Here is a 19,159-nt window from a genome sequence, read left to right as displayed (position 1 = left end):
ATTAGCGTATTTATAATTCAAATGTATGCCTTTAATAATTCACGCGCGCTGCTTTTCAAAGAGGGGCGCGCGAGATTATGTACAGACTGATGAAAGGAAGGAACTTTCCCATCTCTCCTGAAAAGTAAATAAACGACCTCATCACGCAATGCTCTCTCATCCTTTGCCTCGGAACATTTAAGTGCATATTTGCAATTATTTCGGAGTCCTTTTCAAGCGCGCGCGGTGTTTATTTTGCTTTTTTTTACGCGGTTGATATTTGTTTATTATTTCGCGATCGCGTTTTGCATTTTCTTGTCGACGCCTCACGCGTTTGAGCGTGATGTTCGGCTCTAATATCGCCCGTTGCTTTTTATTTTGTTAAATGTGTTTGGTTTTTTTTCCATCGACAATGAGGCTCCGGAGAGAGGGCTGGAACGCGAGCTCGTTCTCGACGCGTAGTGTCTCGCGCGGCGGGTTTTAAAGACGGACGCGCCGCTAGGTGGGGATAGAAGGTAACGCGACTTTGAAATTGATCGTCGCGTTGGAAAGAACGGCGCACGTGAAACCAGAGCCCGGCGCAGGCAGGTTTTGCGGGACCCTCGCCGGATCCGAAGAACTAGAAGGAAAGTGTGGTGCGGCTCGAGCGCACGTCCTGACGGGTCAAGCAAAGGTCAATACTTTTGAAATTAAAGAGGATTATCATCGCGCCAACATGGGCGAAGAACGCTAGCATTTAAAGGTAGTCTAAAAACCGAAAATGTTCGTAACAGATTTGGGATTTTTTTAAATTTAAATTAACACACCTCACTAAAAAAAATCATTCAAATATTATTATTATTATTATTATTTTTATTTATTTTTTTAGTTGCAAAAACTGTTTGTTTTTTAATATGCGAATGTATTTGTTCCTTTACTTTGATATTAAAAATAACGCGTACACCAGTCTAAAATAAAATAGTTTATTATTAAGTTGTCGCGCTTGAAAAGTTTATTTATTTACTGGTCTCGGCGTGTTTGCAGAAATGCATCCATCATCATCTTATTTTCAGTCACAACAATGCGCTTTAGGAGGAATTTCTAAATAAATATTCACTTGCGAGCGTTCGTTCTTTAAAATCAATGAATGAACGTGGGCTGATACGACAAACGTGAATAAAACATTACATTTAGCCAAAAGTTGGTGTGCTCTTAAATGGCGTTTCTATTCAATTTGTTTTGTTTAGAATTTGGCCAAAAGCAACACTTCTTTCGCATCTTTTTTTATCACCGATCCGTTTTTATATTTAAATACAGTACGTACAAATCATGCATTATGTGTTCATTTTTCCTCTTTCTCTCTTTTTCTTTTCTTAACAGCCTGTACGCGGCTATTCGTTTCAAACTATAAGTGGTAACCTAAAACCAACACGATGAAAATTGCAATCGCAAGTCCGTTTAAATTGCCGAACGCAAAGCAAATGAAATGCCCCTGTGCGTCAGTCCTTGTGTTTTCATTCCGGTCGATCTCGTTTCCTTTACGCGCGTTTAAATATGACGACGAGACAGTCGCGCGTAATTCCCTCAGTGTCATTTATGAGCGAAAGCGCTTGGAATAAGAGCGAGATGCGTAACTGCCCGGCTTTTATAGCTTCCCGTTTAAAATATTTTTTTCTTCCACGCATTAACAAATAAAAAAAAATGCATAAACCAAGCAGCGCGAAGCCATAGCTTAAAACGAAACGCGGTTTATTTCATCACTAAAGCAGGACGTGGCGCGCAACCTGTCTACTGTATTTTAAAGCTGAAACAAAAAAAAGTAAACTTATTTAACTTCTCGATATAAATGCGATTTATAAGTTGTGACGCGCACGCGCCGAAGCGTTGACGGTTAAACAACGGGGCGGTCGAAATTTATAGTGTGTGGTAGATATATTTTTAAAGGCTCGAATGCCGTGATGCTCAGCAATTTGTTGAAATAAGGTCCATTCCCGGCGCGCTGATCTGATTTTAGCGCTTTTAAAAATAAAGACACCCCACCCCTAGTAACAAAACGCGGAGGACGGCGGTGCGTCATCCGCGCGCGTATCCAATGCGAGCGCTCGCTGGCAGCTCGTGGTCAGTGCGCCCTTCTTTCTCGTGCTTTATGTAGAGGTGTCGAGCTGGTAACACCCACCGCGCTTCCCAGGCTCAGTCATCAGGGGTTCAGTCTCCTCGAGAGGAACCTGCTCCAAATCGCCAAGGCAAAAGCAAAAAAAAAAAAAAAAAAAAAAAGCGTGGGTCGCAAAGAGGGACCATGAGATCCGGATAGTTTTTCCTCGCGGTGTTTTGCCATGCCAGACACGAACGTCCCAGAATTTGGAAAGCTTCTTCTGACTTCGGGAAGTCTGTGAGGGGGTGAATTGAATTAGTCAGGGGGGGGAGCGAATATATATATAAGGCGAACGCGTCGTTAAGTGTAGCCCATCCGTCGAGCGCGTTTTGGCGATACCCTCGAAATATTTTTTTTTTTAAAAAGTGGCTGAAAAGGAAGCGATCGGAAACTCTTCACGGGACATGCTCTGTCATCTCAACGGATTACCGACAGCTCAGTCCTCTTAAACCGGATGCGCAAAAGGAATTAAACCACTCAAATTGCTTTCCCCGTTGGATAAGGTCACGATTTGCACTTAACTTCAACAGAAGCGTCATATGCTGATGGCTCAACGGGTACGTTCCCTTACGAAATCCATCCATCCCAAGTCGCAAAGTTTACTCACAGTTTTTGTTTTTAATATTTGTACGATTTCATATTAGGCAAACGCGCGCGCGCGCGCGTGTGTGTTTTGAGTTGCCTGTGATGCGGTTTCTGTCTGATGCAGTACGAAGACCTTGCCCACTATGGTGGCGGTATGGATGGAGTTGGGGTCCCGACGTCCATGTACGGGGATCCGCACGCGCCTCGGCCCTTGCCGCAGGTTCACCATTTGAACCACGGGCCACCGCCGCACGCCAACCAGCACTACGGGGCCCACGCACCGCACAGCATCATGCCCAGCAGCATGGGCTCGGCTGTCAACGACGCACTTAAAAGAGACAAGGACCAAATTTACGGGTACTTTATTTGCAGCCTCGCTTAACAGTTTAATCGTTCAAACGGCGTTCTGCGTTGTTTATAAATGCACAGTCGGTAAAATTATTTGCACGCGCGATTAAGCGTATAATAAACTCACCTGTGGCGTGCAACCGACGCGCCACGTATTTCTAGGAAATTATTAGTATTATTAGGAAAACCGTAGAGCGCTTTTAGTCACATGTACGCAGCGAAAGTAGCGTTAAAAAAAACTCCAGCGCAGAATGATCGCTCGGGTATTGATGTAGCGTTTTGGTCTGTAAGTTTATGCAAATGTTTATGTTGAATCTCGAAGGCACCCGTTATTTCCGCTCCTGGCGCTGGTGTTTGAGAAGTGCGAGCTGGCCACATGCACGCCGAGGGAGCCCGGAGTCGCCGGAGGAGACGTGTGCTCGTCCGACTCGTTCAACGAGGACATCGCTGTGTTTGCCAAACAGGTCACTTCATATTTTATTATTATTTTTTTTTTACGGTTTAAATAAATATTTTGCTCATCCCGGTTAAGTTAAACATCGGTGGAAAGCGCTACGGGCGTATTTGTTGGTAAAAAAAAAAAAAAAATTTAAACAAACTTGTGATGTGCTTTGCAGATTCGGGCAGAGAAGCCGCTTTTTTCTTCTAATCCAGAGCTGGACAATTTGGTGAGTGAGACACGCCGCCTCGCGCAGATTTAGTTCCAGGTAAAAGTGGTTTCGGAGCTCCACGTGAGAGGACCCTTTGAGCGAAAGAAAGGACGCTTTGGTGATTTATGAGGCCGCGTGTTATCAGAGGGCGTGGGGGTCTTCGCCCTGGGCTCCCTCAAAGCGTCGTCTCTGGAGGAACCTATTCACGCTTCTGCTATTGTCATAACATTACAAAGCCAACACGGCATCAGACGTGCCAAGTTTTTGATTCGAGTGGGATTTCTCGCGCGTATGAAATAACCAACGGTGTTTGATTTTTTTTTGATTTTTTATTATCAGTTTAAAATTATTATCAGCCCATCGCTTTATTGTTATTGCGTGTACATTATTCGCCGTTGCTAATATGATATTTCAGTCGAAATATTCAAAGCATTATTTTCCTCTTCCCTTAGATGATTCAGTCGATACAAGTGTTGCGATTCCATCTTTTAGAACTCGAAAAGGTACGTTAATCGTTTCATTAACCTTTTGCGTTGGTATAATTTTACTCTGTATCGGTCGAATAGCAAATTAATTTTTTCCCCCCCCCCGGTTTTGAATCAGGTGCACGAGCTTTGCGACAACTTCTGCCACCGGTACATCAGCTGTTTGAAGGGCAAGATGCCCATTGACCTGGTCATCGATGAACGGGATGGGTGCAAGTCCGACTTCGACGACCTCTCGGGATCCTCGACGAACCTCGCAGATCACGTGAGTTTTAATTGGCTTTCTATGAGATCATAAAACGGGGCCAATTAAACGGTGGAGCTGTTTGTATTCGCAGCGCAGGCGCATTAGTCAGCCTCCCAACAAAGAAAAAGACTATTTATTTTGAACAGTGCTTACATACTTAACGTCTTCTAGTGTCTCGACCGTGCGTTTGCCTTTTTTCTCTGTTTAGCTTCCTGCATTATTCCTATCCGCGACACATTGAAGTCATAAAAAGAGAGCAAGAAAGAAAGAGGTGTAATTACTTAGTTGCATATGCTAATTTATTTAAACAACATTATCTAAATCCATTTCTCTTTGCGCTGATATGAATCATTAAGGCATTGCCCCGGGGCTTATCTTATTTTAGGAGAGGTACGATGATGATAATGACGGCCGCGTGTGTGAAGCCCGTCGTGTTGGGTGCAGGTGTTGCTGAGGGTCAGGCTTTTCCCCCCACTGTCCAGCCCTCTGTTAGCCCTAATGATCAACGTTACATTTGCACGTGAATGCGCCATTGTCTTTGAACTGATTGGATTGTTATTGTCAAGCAGGAGGGGAGTCTTTTTTTCCACCCAGAGACCAACAGTGCGTTCTTTACAGTCGTGCTTCCTATTATCGACGCACCACCCCCTGTCGCGGAAACAAAACCCCAAAATCGAGAAGAGCAGAACTCTGCGTTCTGCTTAGGGTCCAAATAGGAAGAGAGAGGCTTTCTCCGCATTAAACCTACAGAGTAAAAGATGATTCGATAACCCGTTCCCTTCTGTTTTCCGTCGCGTAAAACGTCTGCACCGTTCCTGTAAGTAGCGCGGATGCCGGGGTCTAACCGTCATGCCTTCACTTGGTCAGCTGAAATTTATTTGATGAATACGTACCTTTGTACACTTGACGGTAACTGTAATCTTTTATTGATGCTGCCGTAATGTCTTATCGATTTACAAGCGTGCGGTGTGACACAAAACAATTCGAATTAGGTGATGAAGGGAGACAGTGGCCTTCTGAAACATTATTAACAACACACACAAACACTCGCACACGCACACCTAAACCCACAGACCGCTTTTGTGTGTCCTAATGAGAAAACAGTGAAGGGTCTTATTCACACAGCTTTATTGTTGTAGGAGCTTATTCTGGCCTTTCTTAGAGCTCTTTAGCTGATCACCATCAGGCAAACAGCTGACGCTAAGGGCCTGAAGAGGAACGGCTGCTGTTTGCCTTCACGTTGAGCCCGTCTAAGTGCTTTGTACCCTGTTCTGGATAAAAAGGGGATGCCGCCGGTTTCTCGTGAGCATTTACGGTCGACATCGGGAGAAGCGGTTACCCTGGCTGAGGCTCCACAAGGGCTAGTGTAGGGCTAAGTATTCCTAGTTTGTCTAGATCGCGGATTTCAGCCGTCTTTAATTTGATCGGACCGATATTTCAACACAGAGATGGTAAACGCGTGTTTAAAAAAAACCGTAAAAAATAGCACGGATGTCTGTTAGCGTGACTAATGTGGGCTTTTTTTTCCACCCTTTCGATCTCCGGACGTCCGTGCACCTGAACCTCAGAATCCAGCATCCTGGAGAGACATGGACGACGCTCACTCCACTCCCTCGGTCGGGACCCCGGGGCCCTCCAGCGGGGGACATGCCTCTCAGAGCGGAGACAACAGCAGCGAACTAGGTAGGAAAACCTGTCAGTTTTGCTGTTGCATCATGCATTGTTAAAAACGCTTTACGCTGTCGTCTTAATTTGTAAACCAGGCTTTAAGTAGTATTTTATCTCTTAAGGCTGGATTTTAAATTGTTTATACATTATAAAAAGGGTAGCCTAAAAATGTTTTGAAAAGGCTAACATTGCCGTCCTTTTTGCTGTCATCTGTACTCGTTTAAATTTGGTTTATACATTATATGCTGAAAAAATGCTAACATATAAATATTAATCTGTTTTATTCAAGTCAAAAGTGTTATTAAATATCACTGAATTCATGTATATATATATATATATATATATATATATATATATGTATTACATGCATATTACTAGAATACTAGCCGTTGACTAGCTCTAATTCTACATCCCTAATCCTACCCAATACCTAAATTTACCAACCACCATAAGAACTATTAATAAGCAGCAAATTAAGAATTTATTGAGGGAAAAGTCTTAGTTAATAGTTAACAAGTGTTACCTATTCTAAAGTGTTACCATATGTATATATATATGTATATAATGTGTAAAACAGGTATCAGTTGCAGGTTGCCACTTTTTGTATATTGCACCTATTCTCTGTAGTATTTTTCAAAATGTAGTCTTTTAAACTCTTAATGCCTGTGGGCGTAAACGGTTTTTGCTAATCAAAGTCATGTGTTCACATTGCTCGTGTCATCATTGCGACGGTTCGCTGAGCTGGTTTTACGATTTTCCTGCGGACACAATAGGTGTTTAATGTTCTTGAAAGGTTAAGGGTCTAATTTAATTTACCAGATCTTTCATTTGCATGTCACTTTTTTTCCCCTTAATTTATACTGCGACCTGCCACTCCGTATTTATTATCCTTTAACGCTGTTTACCTTTTGGGGGAATTTTTATTTCATTATTTTATTTTTTTTACGACCAGTTTTTGTATAATTGCTTCGGTTAAAACAGCCTTCGGGGTTTCCCGCCTCCTTTTAACCATCGGCAGCCTGACCATTGTGCAGCACAATAGCGGGATGTTCTGCAAGACAAGAGAAACCCAAACCCAAACCCAGATTGCAATTCTTTGACGATTCAGCCCCGGTGTGAAAGGCATCTTTAAAATGTTTGGCATAGCTGCAACACCGGTGGCGTTTCTGCAGTGCTACTCGGTATAAAAGAGAGAAAGGCATCAGGGTGGCGGCATTTTCCCCACACTGGGCTTTTTTTTTTACACAACAGTGGGGGGACATCCAAGGCCCACGGCCTTTTGACCCCAAAGAGCATGCATTGAAGAAGGGGAAGAGGAATGACCCCTGCCGGCCCGAAGGACAGAGCACTTCAAATACCGCTCACAATAGAGGGTTGATATCTGGGGTGATCAGAGGCAGAGCTTGGGTTAGGATCAGGGACATCTACCTGCTGCTCCTCCAGGAGCCACTTTGGACCGGTGTTCCTCCCTTTATCATTCAAGAGATCGGTTAAGCAAACACCTTTTCCATTACAAGTGAACGGGGGGTGTTACGTCAGTCACCCAAACTCCCTCAAACTCTCTTCAAAGCACCTGTCTCTTGTAGGGGGGTTCCTTTGTTGCTCGCACATCAGTAGAAGCTGCGTAGCCTTCATGCTAGGTTAAGAAGGAAAGGGAGAATGCTTTTTTCGTCGTTGTTGTTGTTTTGGACTCACAGAACCGCTGACTCACCTCAGGCTGAGATCGGGATGGTCGCGTTTGGGGGGGTTTCCACAGCTATCCTAAACATGCGCGGGTCGGTGGGAATGCAGAGCCTAGGAATGTCCATCACAAAAGCCGAAAGGGAACAAAGGGAAGCTGCAGGACATTCCAGGCCAGTGTTCACCTCGAAGGCCGCTGAAAGACACAGGCTGAGACAGGATGTTTACATCTATATCTGAACCTTCGGTGGAGGTTAAATCCCAGCATGAAGCGGAGTGGACCAACAACAAGTGTCAAGAGCCGATGCCTCCGTGTTTTAGCCGTCAATACCACCCAACTGTGGTCCAAATAGTGTGGTCCTCCAGATCATATCATGGCCACGGGGGACAAGAGGATAAGAGCATCTAATCAATATGCTTTAAGCCAAACGATTAGCGAGAACAAAATCATCTGCGTTCGTCCAGTAATTATCCAGTCTGTTGCGTCCAGTAGTCAGAATTATGGCCCCTTTGGAGAAGTATAGTTCGTGATAGATTGAGGTCATGGTGAGCTCATTAAGCAAGCAAACAGGATTTATTCTGTGATGCGTGCGGGGTGGCAGTCATCAGACCCGGCTAGTTTGCGCCGGGCCCCTTTGTCTCCGGGACATTCATCTATCTCCAGTTCATCTAATTATCAGCATCAGAACAAGGCAGAGCGTTTTAGCTTTGGACCTTGTCATCTCTCGGACGCCGAAGGTACCGTGATGTGACACGGACGCCGTCAGGGTCGGCTCGAAGGATGTGGGAAAACCGGTGGAAAAATCCGACTTGTTTTATATGCACATCTCTCCGCAAAACCCCTTCAGAAGTTTCGCTTTATACGTATGAGGGGAAAGTGGAAAAAAAAAGGAAGCTAGAAGCTTCTTCTTCTCCATGTCTTAGGGTGCTGTTTTTCCCTAAACAGCCCGAGGGCTTACTCCAGCCTTCCTCCAGGCTGCTCTGGCCCCCCTCTGCGCTGCGCGTGCAGACTCCGGGTTCGGGGAGTGAGGTAGGGCTCAGGGAGCTGCAGAGAGCAGCAGCCTTTAAAGAGAGTGCAGTCACACAGGCTGCATGGGCCAAGTTGCCAGGGAACAGTCAGAAGCGATTAGCGTCGGGTTGGATCAGCCCTGCGGCCTTCGTTTTCTGGAACAGGAGGAGAGAGGCTCGAGGAGAAGGGGGGGAAGAGACTGTTTGAGTCTTCCTTAGATGTAAGGATCTCGCCCAGCTCTCTTTATCCATCTTCCTCTCTTTTCTTTTCTTTTCTTTCTTACTATTGTTTCACCTTTCACTTTCTCTTACTTAAAAGTCACCAGTTTGTCATACTTTTTTGTGCTTTGCTATCATTTCGTCTCGCACATTTTTGATATTTTATACTTATAAGCATATTGATAACTTTTTTTTTCTTTTTCTTATTTCATTGTGCCATTTTCCGTTTTTACATCATTTTCTTTCATGTGTTAATTTTTTCATGCTTTCTTTCATTCAATATTTTAGAGGATTTTTGTAAGCACACATTATTGTTCCATAATTCTCTTTTTTTTTTTTTTGATATTTTCATTAACACACTTAAAACGTCTATTTATTAAATTTTCGAATTAATTTGGATATAATTATTTTATTAAAAACTCTCTTAAACTCTTTTAAATGGCTCCAAATATAAAATATTTGCATATAAGTATATTGTTAAAAATACCTCGCATTCTTTTTTTCTGTACATTTCATTTCATAGTTAGATTTTTTTTTATCCCCCTTTAAATTGTTCTAAATACAATACATAACTTTTTAATCTCACTAATATTTTGATATTTGACTTTATATACATGTTTTCTTTTTTCTTCTCTTTTCTTTTCTGTTTATATCATATCAATCCTTTTCACTTTTTAATTTTTCTTTCCATTTCTTTCTAATATTTTATTCTTCGTATTCCCAACAAACCCTTCCCTCTCTGATCCAGTTAATTCCGTGGTCAACATGCAAACTCCTGAAAGCGTAATGAGAAGAAACAGCAGTCTGCGTTGTGTAGAGACAGACAGTGTGAGACCACTGCCCTGCCCTTGACTTGCATTTTGATTACGGCATCAGTCAGCCAGCCTGAAGTCCATCTACCACCCCCCTTCTTATATTCAAATGTCATTATTCATTAACTGAAATATTAATGCATGAATATGGCGCATACAGTCGCCTTTGATTGATGCATCCCCAAAAACAAGGAGACACAGCAGGGCCAATCTTAAGAAAAGTAGGGTTCCTGTCCCGCCTCCGGGGAGGAGTCCCTCAGATACATTATTCACACACCCTCCGGGCAGGCTTTCAAGGCATCTCTACCCTCAGGGCAAGAAAAATAAGCATGACTGTTAAAAGTAAATCATCTTGCCTGATGCACCGTTAATGGAAGCGGGAGAGAGGGATGGAAAGAAAGAAAGAGAAAGGAGGGTGGGGAGGAGGACAAGACGGAAACCTTAGTTTAAAAGCGGCCTCCTGCCTGGCTCTGATCTTAAACTAGATTGGATGGTAATGGAATGAAAGCAGGCTTGATGCTATCAGAGAGCTCACAGTTCAAAAAGCATTGTTTGTTAAGCATCAATTGATCTTACAGTATAATGCCTTATTCACGTCATGTCGGAATTACCGTAATTACGTGCTCTCGAATAGCAAAAAAATAAAAAAGAAATAAATAACTCTCATTTACAAGTTTGAGATTTTTATGAATGCTTTCGACTTCTCGCATTTGACAATGTTTCAAAAATGAATTCAAATTGTTACAAGTTAGTAGTTAAAAGTAGTTAAGCAATCGCTCCAGCACATATTTAATCTAGAAATTTTACCATAGGCAGTATTTCAGAAATATTTGACATGATAAACATGTATGTGCATAATACATATGCATAGTTATTTAGGCAATGAAATGTTAACATTTTACGCCTTCATAAAAGTAAAAAAAATATAATATAAATGTCACACCGCTGGACTGATTTGTGTGTGTTTTTATTCCTAGACTTGGTTTCAGTCTTGTGTTAATTGTGGTGTTATGTTCAGGTGTGTCTTTTCATTTACGTCATTACCTCCCCTTTATAAGTTAGATTCTGTTCAGTGTTAAATTATTAAAATACTATTTATTGTGATTTTTCATACTTTCATCCTCATGCGTTCCTTCCTGCACCACACTGTAACAATAAATATGAACTATTATATATATATACACACACACACACAAAATTGAGCAATCATCGCTATAGCGCAAATTATATATGGTTCTAACAACATTGATGTCAAAGGTTGGATTCCCAGAGATTGGAGAAAATAACTGAAATAATCTTTTAATCATATTGCCTGTGTGTTGAGGGATTTGAAAAGAAAGTAATGACTGTATTTAGCTGCAGTATTTGTATGCGGCCACTAACTAAACTTAGTTATTTCTTGCAGTGAGGCTACTGTAAGCAATAAATTAGCGGTTAGGCATCATACGTTCCTGCACTGTATACCAGTTACTAACTTCTAAAGCCTAACACGGTTTTCTCAACAACCGCTAACAGGCTTTGCTTTATTTATGTTTTCCCCAAGTTTTTTCGACTTTATTTTGAGTGCTAATTCAGATCAGATATTCTCTTTGCAGTGCCAAGTCTCCATTCCCCCGTTCAAGCATAGAGCCTGGACATTCATTACCCCATGTCAAAGACAGAACTCACATTGAATTAATAGCACTGGGGTTGGTGCAGAGCTTTCCTCGAGATCTCTGACATTGAGACAGCGAGAGAGAGCGGGAGAGATCTCGCTCTGTTGATTAGCGTTCCCTCTCACTGCATGGATACTCCTGCTCGCCGCGGTCCTTGTGTTACTGTTGCTAATCAAAACAAGCCCCCCTGCGTGGCTCTTTCACATCGTGTTTGTGAGTGGCACTGGTGATCGGTCTGAATAAACAACTGAAGGTGATGTTTTATCTCATTAAAGTGACTTTCTTCTTTTGCTTTCTCTCTGCTTTCACGCTGTTGTTTATCAGGAGATGGCTTGGATAACAGCTTGGCGTCTCCGGGAACAGGGGACGAGGACGACCAAGACAAGAAACGGCAGAAGAAGAGAGGAATCTTCCCCAAAGTGGCGACCAACATCATGCGGGCGTGGCTCTTCCAGCATCTCACGGTAAGACGCTCTCAGATCTTCCGATCGGAGGTTGGAAGTCTTCGGGAAACGGGTCCAACTGTGTCTCTTGGCGAATTAACTCAATCCCACTGCTCTCAGCTCAGCGGCCTGCGTCCAAACTGCATTAAAACTAGCAGGGTGTGTTATTATCTGTCTCTCAGCCCTCCCATCTATTGCGCTTGACAAAACCAATGGCCCTATTCGCCCAGGGGTTGAGTACTTTTCCCCAAATCTTGCTGGTTTGGAGTTGATTTGTGGCATTCTCAACCTCCTCGAATTTCGAAACATTTTCACCGGTCCACCTCCTCAGATTCCCACCATTCTCTTGCGTCTTCCTGTTTTCCATTCTCTTTCAGAATTCCAGCACTTTCTAAGGGCTACACAGGTCCTGTACACATAGTAATCCTTTCCCTTTTACCCACCTTTAGAGTTTAGAGATAAAAAAGGAGAGCCTAATTGAATTATCCTCTCTCTGTTCCCAGCTCCCTTTCAGAGCGATTTGTGAAGCAAAAGTGTTTCCCATTGCAGGATGTGTCCTCTGACAAAAAAAAAAAAAAAAAAAGTGTTAGAGGGGACTTTGGCCTCTGAATGGCCCCCATTGCAACACCCAGGCGATCATGCATTCATTTGGGGTCGGGGCTGAATGAAAGCTGCAGGATTACGTTTTGTCGGGTTCTACTTTGAGCCAGTGTGCGACGTTTGAGATGGGGGGGGGCTCTTACATATGGTCTAAGCCTCCATCTTTTGTGACCTATTCAGAGGTCCGCGATAAAGACCCCCTGTGCTGCCAATCTTAAAGAAAGGTGGAACATTAAGATTCAGTGGAACATTACAGTTATAACTGTTAGTTGCACTGGGACGAGATAGAGAGATCTCTTTTAGCATGCAAATGGGGACAAGGAGGGGGCTTCTTAACAGGCATAAGTGGAATTCGTGCAAATATGAGCGATTCTTTGAAAGCGAGCTTGCTTCGGTCTTTTGAAGACGCAGGTTCCTCTCTAAACTTTGGCGAACAATCGCACCGCGACCTGCTGAGTGCTTTGTGATAAGAGTTTAAAGATGGATCCCAGAGCACAGCTCGCAGTCGACCGTCACTGGCTTGTGTAGAAAAGGGGCGGAGCTTACAGTCATTCATCAGCACAATGACAGCGAGCAAGCCAGGAGGTGAGCAGGGAAATCTCCGTCGGTGTGTGAGAGAGAGGGAACGAGACATGTAACAGGACTCATCCCTCACCACTGACCACGGGAGGTGAAGCCGTGACAGTGCCAAAATTGGTGCACACCCACGACCCTGCGCTGTGTATACATTCACCCCTGCCTGCCATCTGCTGCCCTCCCTCTGCACTCACAGTGAGAGCAAGAGGATCAGGGGCCAGGGGCCACCGCGGGGCCACCAAGGGCCAAGCCCTATTCAACCCTAAACAAAACTCTCCATTGTCTCTCTTTCACACCCACTCGATCATTTGTCAAGTAATGTCAAATAATGTCAAACAAAACCACGAGCGCTCAGCCAATAAGACGCAGGGAAATTCTCGGACTCGGGGCTGCATATGTGAAGTCTATCATACGTAATGATGTAATTTCCTGAAAGAGTCATATGGGATCCACGTTTTTTTTTTGCCCGCAGTCTCAAACGGGGCGGGCATACTCGATGCTTGAGGTCATTATTCATTAAACAGATTAGTTTTTAAGAAAAAGTCAGGTCTTCTTGGTTCGCTTTATTGATGGTGACTGCGAGGAGAAATAAACAACTGTAAAAAATGAAGACATTTGCGCGTTCCATTCATTATTGCTGCATGGATCATAGCGCAGCGGTGTTATTAACAGCAGAGGTTTTTTACACATTAATATAATCTTTCTTGTCCATTCTGTTTTCCAGCACCCTTACCCATCCGAAGAGCAGAAGAAGCAGCTAGCGCAGGACACAGGCCTCACCATCTTACAAGTGAATAACTGGTGAGTAACCTTTGACCTTTGACTTTTGACTTGCCAGCTTGACCTCTCAGCACTTAGAAGTCAGGGTTAGGGATCTCTGTAACATTTCCATTTCAAGTCCGGTGATCCTGATTTCTCACACTATTATTAGATGCTGTTCAAAGAAACAACGAGACAAATAAAAGTACGAATAGGAGCGATGATGAGGTTTGCTCAGGGTCTCAGAGGGACTTTTAGAAAAGTTGTCAAATGTTATGTTGGAGTATTCCGGGAATGCTGTTCGGTCACCAGAGTTCTCCTGAACTTTATTCATTTTGTAGCCATCTTGTTTGTAAAAGATATTGTTGAACTACACAGATGTGACACCTCATTTTGAGAATGTGAATGTCTTATATGGAGGATTGCAGATTGACAGAAGCCTTTTGATAAATTTGCTTGGGATTATTTCGATTTCATATGGCCAAATTTAATATGGCTACTAATAAACATATTCTTAAGCAGACCAATGGGATATATTATCAAATAAATTTACATTTTAAATTTTAAATTTAAATTTACAAATTTACATGTTTTCCTTTTTACATGACATCTGTACACACACACACACACACACACACACACACACACATATATATATATGTCATATTAACATTAATTTTGGATAGTATGCACTACTACAATCAACACCATCCTTCAGCAGACAACTTTGAAATCTCTAGACATCAGAAAAAACATGACTCTACAATATATTTTTGAGCCGTTTGTCATTTTAATCCAGCTTTGATTTCAGATTATTTGAACATGTGCTATTACGTGTTTACTGCAACAAAATAAGGAGTACACAAACATTTGGCTAAGACTCATTGTCTATGAGTAATTCCTTCCCCCAGTGCATGTCAGGGGCATTTCCTACCTCTCTGTTACGGGCTGCTGAAGCATATTAGTGTCTGAAAAGCAGTTAGGCTAATCATACCCTGAGGCTACTAGGCCAATGCTATATCAATTGAATATTTATTGAGCAATGACCCCTTTACTTGATTCGCTAATATATTGCAGCAAGAAGCACAATTAAAGCAAGTCCTAAAAACAGAGGTTATCTTTAGAAAAGAAAAAAATACACCACAAATCAAACAAATCTTTTTTGTTTTTATCGTCTGCTACTACAAACATTCACCATTAAACGGAACGTTTCTCACGCGCGGTTTGTAAAAGGTGTTAAAACCTCTTTATTAACAAAACCTCAGCTTGTTTACATTATAAATTAGACTATTTCTTTGCTCTGGCGCTAAAACAGTACATTAGCTTTTTTGTGGACTCCTGACAGGTCCATTAACCCAAAGGCCCAGGAGAAATCGCACTGCATTAAGGGATATTTTGCAGTAAATCATAGCAAAAAGCTCACAGTAGTAAAAGTCCAGAGTGTTTAAATAAGAGTAAAATATACCGTGGGCGGTCGGTCATATAAATAGGTTTAGTAAATGTTTTCTCTTCGACAGGTTTATCAATGCTCGAAGAAGAATCGTGCAGCCCATGATTGACCAGTCTAACAGAGCAGGTAAAGCCATGGCTTATTTTATACTGTCTTTCCTATCGTTGTAAACACAGCGAGCGCGTACATCACATATATTTTGCGTTTTTGTGTGCAATTAGTAAGTCAAGGAACCGCTTACAGCCCCGATGGTCAGCCTATGGGCGGCTTCGTGCTCGACGGCCAACAACACATGGGTCTCCGGCCTGGCGGTGAGTTGCACTTGGATCCTAATAATCGCACGTTGGTCAATTTTAGCGCCGTTGAAGGCATTTGCGCGTTTTAATCGCTCTTTAATTTTCCGTCTCCGTCACGCAGGTCCCATGGGAGGAATGGGTATGAACATGGGTATGGATGGACAGTGGCACTACATGTAAACGCCTCCCCGCTTCCCAAATCATAAACGTAAGGAAACGCTTTGGTACTTCCCCTCTCTTTCTCCTTTCACTCGGCGTGTGAAATCTGATTATGGTGGCAATTCGCTCTCCGACGACCCCCCCACACACACACACACACACACACACACGCACGCACCTTCTTTCCCCGGCTCTATCTTCGCTGCCTGTCTCTGACAGTCCACAAATCAAGACGTATCGCTCGCCGCGGGCCGCCTGGCATGGAGAATTTTATTTAATACCCACACTGTGCTGCCCAATGAGCCCCTCCATAATGACACTTACCTTGATTAATAGAGCTCTTTATATGTAAATAGGCACCGCATCCAGTTCTCCAATCGTGCCAACACAGCCCTTTCCTCTCAAATAACAACCTCAGCCTCTGCTAATGAAGGGAGAGGAGCGGGGAGGTGAGCGGAGGTTAACACCCCCCCCCCGCCGAAGCCTCAGACGCATAGAGATATCAGGAGCTCCGGCTTGAGAGATACACGCAGACTAAATAATTTCCAGACTATTTAATCCTACCTTTTTTTGATTGAATTATCATCGAGTCGTTACTGTAATTGCGTCATTTAGAGGAATGTTTCCCCGCCCTTAATTCGCTCTGGTTAAACACCATATGCTGGTGGATCGTTGGGATCATTATGAAGATCTGTTTTCTTGCGTTAAGCGGATAGAGACACATTTATGATTTTAGAGGCAGGTGTATGTTTTTTCAAAGGAATATTTTGAATGGGGTACAAGTTAAGTTTAATCGACAGCATTTGTGGTTGATAATCACAAATATTATATATATATATATATATATATATATATATATATATATATATAATGATATTTTTCAAAATAAATACAAAGTAAAAATGAGGATATTTAAATTGCATGAAAGTGGAAAAGGGGTTCTTTAGATAAAAAGAGGGCAAAAAATATTTCCAAAATGGAATCACTGCGTTTTAGCTGTAAAATTGTGTATATTTATATTTACATTTATATTATATTTATATTTATATTTTATAGTTCACAGTAAAATCAAATTAACATGTTTATTGTCTATATTTTGTGGTTATACACTTGTAAATTTTATTGGATTTTATTGGAGTGTGTTTTACAAAACATGCAAATATAGCCTTTCTACTTTTTTGATAATATGAAATATGATTTCTACTAATTTTGATAATATGAAATGTCCTATAACAGTTTCTGTGTAAATATAGTTTCTACACCACTTATATATATATATAAAATTAGCACATATACTAATAATATTTCTTTTTATGCATGTAAATGTGAATAAATCTCTTAGTAATGTATTTTTCGCTGTGTTGTAGGTTTTGATGGTGGCCTCAGGAATAGTCCCAGTGCTGGCCAGAGGCATGAGGAGTCCCGTCACATTCATCCTCACCTGATCACGCCCCGTCCGACCGCCTCCCGTCTTCACGAAAGACCTCCCAAATCTCTCACGGACCCCTCATCGTCTGGCCATCGTACCTCCAGCCGAAGGACCGTCTCTGCAGGAGCACCAACATTACAAAAAAACAAGACTTGAAGCATTTGTGCCAAAAGAGACTTCTGAAAAGACGATTGGAGATCTTTTCTTTTTAAATTATTTATTTATTCTTGTCACACCATCAAGAAGCACGGGGACCACACCATTTGTGCACTTTTGCTCAACCATAGAATGGCCGCCCCAGACGCAAATATTCCACACCTCCTCACGCGCAGGTGCACACGCTCGTATTAAACGCATTTTAATGGTGGAATATAGTAAAAGATGCTAAACCCTTAAAGAACTGAAATGTGAGTGTATGATGATTTTTTTTTCTTTTTTTTTCTTTTGGGAAATATTGTATGTTTGGGTTTGTGTCATTGACTAGTTGTTAGACCTTCGCATTCATGATTCTACAAAGACCGAAGGGAAACGAAACCGCTTGATGGGATCATTATGGCACACATCTGACACAGATTCCAGTATGTGAAACCGCAGAGTCTTCCCCTCGTGAGATGTTTCGAAAAGCATCGCTTAGGAAATGAGTTGTGCGTTTATTCGTCGATTTGGAGAGCAACAGTGCTCTGGTAAGGCTAAATATGCCTGGAGGAGTTTTTAAACCACTAGAGATGTTCCATTGTACATAATTATGTAAATGTTATTTGTAAAACACATCAATGTCAAATAGGCATTCAGTCGAGATCCTTTAAAAAAAAAATTGAGATGGGATATTGTTGTACATTTTGGTCCGTTCTCACTCTTGCTTTTCTCTATGGAAAAAGTCGATTATATGTTTGTTGATGTACTGATAAGTTTGATCGATCCTCCCGCTCTGTCCATTTTCCTTTTAGGAGTCTTTTAAAGCAGTACAGTATTTCTACACAGTCAAAAGTCGAATTCTTGTAATAAATGCTTCATTTTCAAAATGTTAAATCCTCGCTTTGAATTTTATTTCACGCGCTGAATCGATGCCGACGCGGTTAAATTTTATTTTATAGGTAACGATTTTTATTTTGCTCGTAAAATGCGACCGCGCGCGCGACGCATTTATGTCCTATTCAAATAATTTATTTAAAAAAAAAAAAAGAAAAGGAAAGGAAAACGAGACGCGAACGTAGCCATTTAAAAAAAAAAAAAAAAAACGACTCCAGGTGTTTAAACGCCGGGCGTGTGCGTCAAACAGTTATAAAATGAATCACTAAAGGCTACAAAAAGATAAGAATTTTAATACCGTCTACTGAAAGGGGCATGAAGTGCAAAATAATAATTCCACACTCCGCTCCCTAAAACCGAGAAGGTATTAAAATTTGTGCAGAGCTCTTTTGTAAAACGTTGGAGGCGATACGTGCGCAAATAAATCACGCTAACTCGATATTCAGAGACGCGAACCCCGCGCGCGCTTCTTCGTCTCCGGCGTCTTTTAAACGCGATCTCGGGCTGACGTTTTCAAATGGCTTTTCTCATGCTGTCTGATATCTCAGCTAAGACCGCTCCCGCAGACGTTTCCCTGCTCGCTTCGACCTCCAGTTTGTGTTTCTCTAGCCCGCAGTACTGGTGAGAAAACGCTGTAGTTTGGTGGTCATTTATCAATGTCAGCGGCGTAACGATCTCACTGCAGTATTGATGAGGAGAATTACGCCGCTGGAGGAGAAGCCACAGGCACAACAATACCTGCAATAACGCCCTTGCGTTTCATCTCATTCCTTTCGATAATGGAATTATTTTAATAAGACCTTCCGATCCGTTTTGTTTCTCCTCCTTTTATTTTCTTGTTTTATTTTAGGTCGACTGCTGAACGCGCAGGCTGGTTATATCTGAAAATAAAAGGGTTAGTTTTATTCCGGCATGGAATAGCTTATATGTACAGGCTATTTCTGTTAAAAA

At 42.2% G+C, this 19,159-nt stretch overlaps 1 protein-coding gene across 2 annotated transcripts; it reads left to right on the top strand.

Moving 5' to 3' along the window:
* Positions 1–282: 282 nt before the first annotated feature.
* meis2b (Meis homeobox 2b) lies at positions 283–18,208 on the top strand. 2 transcript variants are annotated; one of them, XM_043218758.1, is made up of 13 exons: positions 1,072–2,667; positions 2,820–3,052; positions 3,366–3,507; positions 3,661–3,711; positions 4,146–4,196; positions 4,297–4,443; positions 5,994–6,108; positions 11,792–11,931; positions 13,811–13,887; positions 15,363–15,421; positions 15,517–15,606; positions 15,713–15,799; positions 17,118–18,208. In XM_043218758.1, exons 1-12 carry the CDS (start codon positions 2,650–2,652, stop codon positions 15,769–15,771), a joined length of 1,182 nt encoding a protein of 393 aa, XP_043074693.1. In that variant the 5' UTR covers positions 1,072–2,649; the 3' UTR covers positions 15,772–15,799; positions 17,118–18,208. The 2 variants fall into 2 exon arrangements, with proteins under 2 accessions (XP_043074694.1, XP_043074693.1); XM_043218759.1 differs by lacking the exon at positions 3,661–3,711 and having other exon boundaries at positions 283–2,667.
* The last annotated feature ends 951 nt before the right edge of the window (positions 18,209–19,159 follow it).

The sequence above is a fragment of the Puntigrus tetrazona genome, chromosome 20, assembly GCF_018831695.1.
Source record: "Puntigrus tetrazona isolate hp1 chromosome 20, ASM1883169v1, whole genome shotgun sequence".
NCBI classification, from domain to species: domain Eukaryota; kingdom Metazoa; phylum Chordata; class Actinopteri; order Cypriniformes; family Cyprinidae; genus Puntigrus; species Puntigrus tetrazona.
Note: the sequence above shows the minus strand (reverse complement) of the source record. Positions and strands in the feature narration are given on the sequence as shown.

What these genes read in the sequence shown, in the direction of transcription:
- meis2b (XM_043218758.1), top strand. An exon ending in GACAAGGACCAAATTTACGG is followed by an intron (nt 3,053 to 3,365) that starts GTACTTTATTTG and finishes TGAATCTCGAAG; the next exon opens with GCACCCGTTATTTCCGCTCC. An exon ending in ATCTTTTAGAACTCGAAAAG is followed by an intron (nt 4,197 to 4,296) that starts GTACGTTAATCG and finishes GTTTTGAATCAG; the next exon opens with GTGCACGAGCTTTGCGACAA.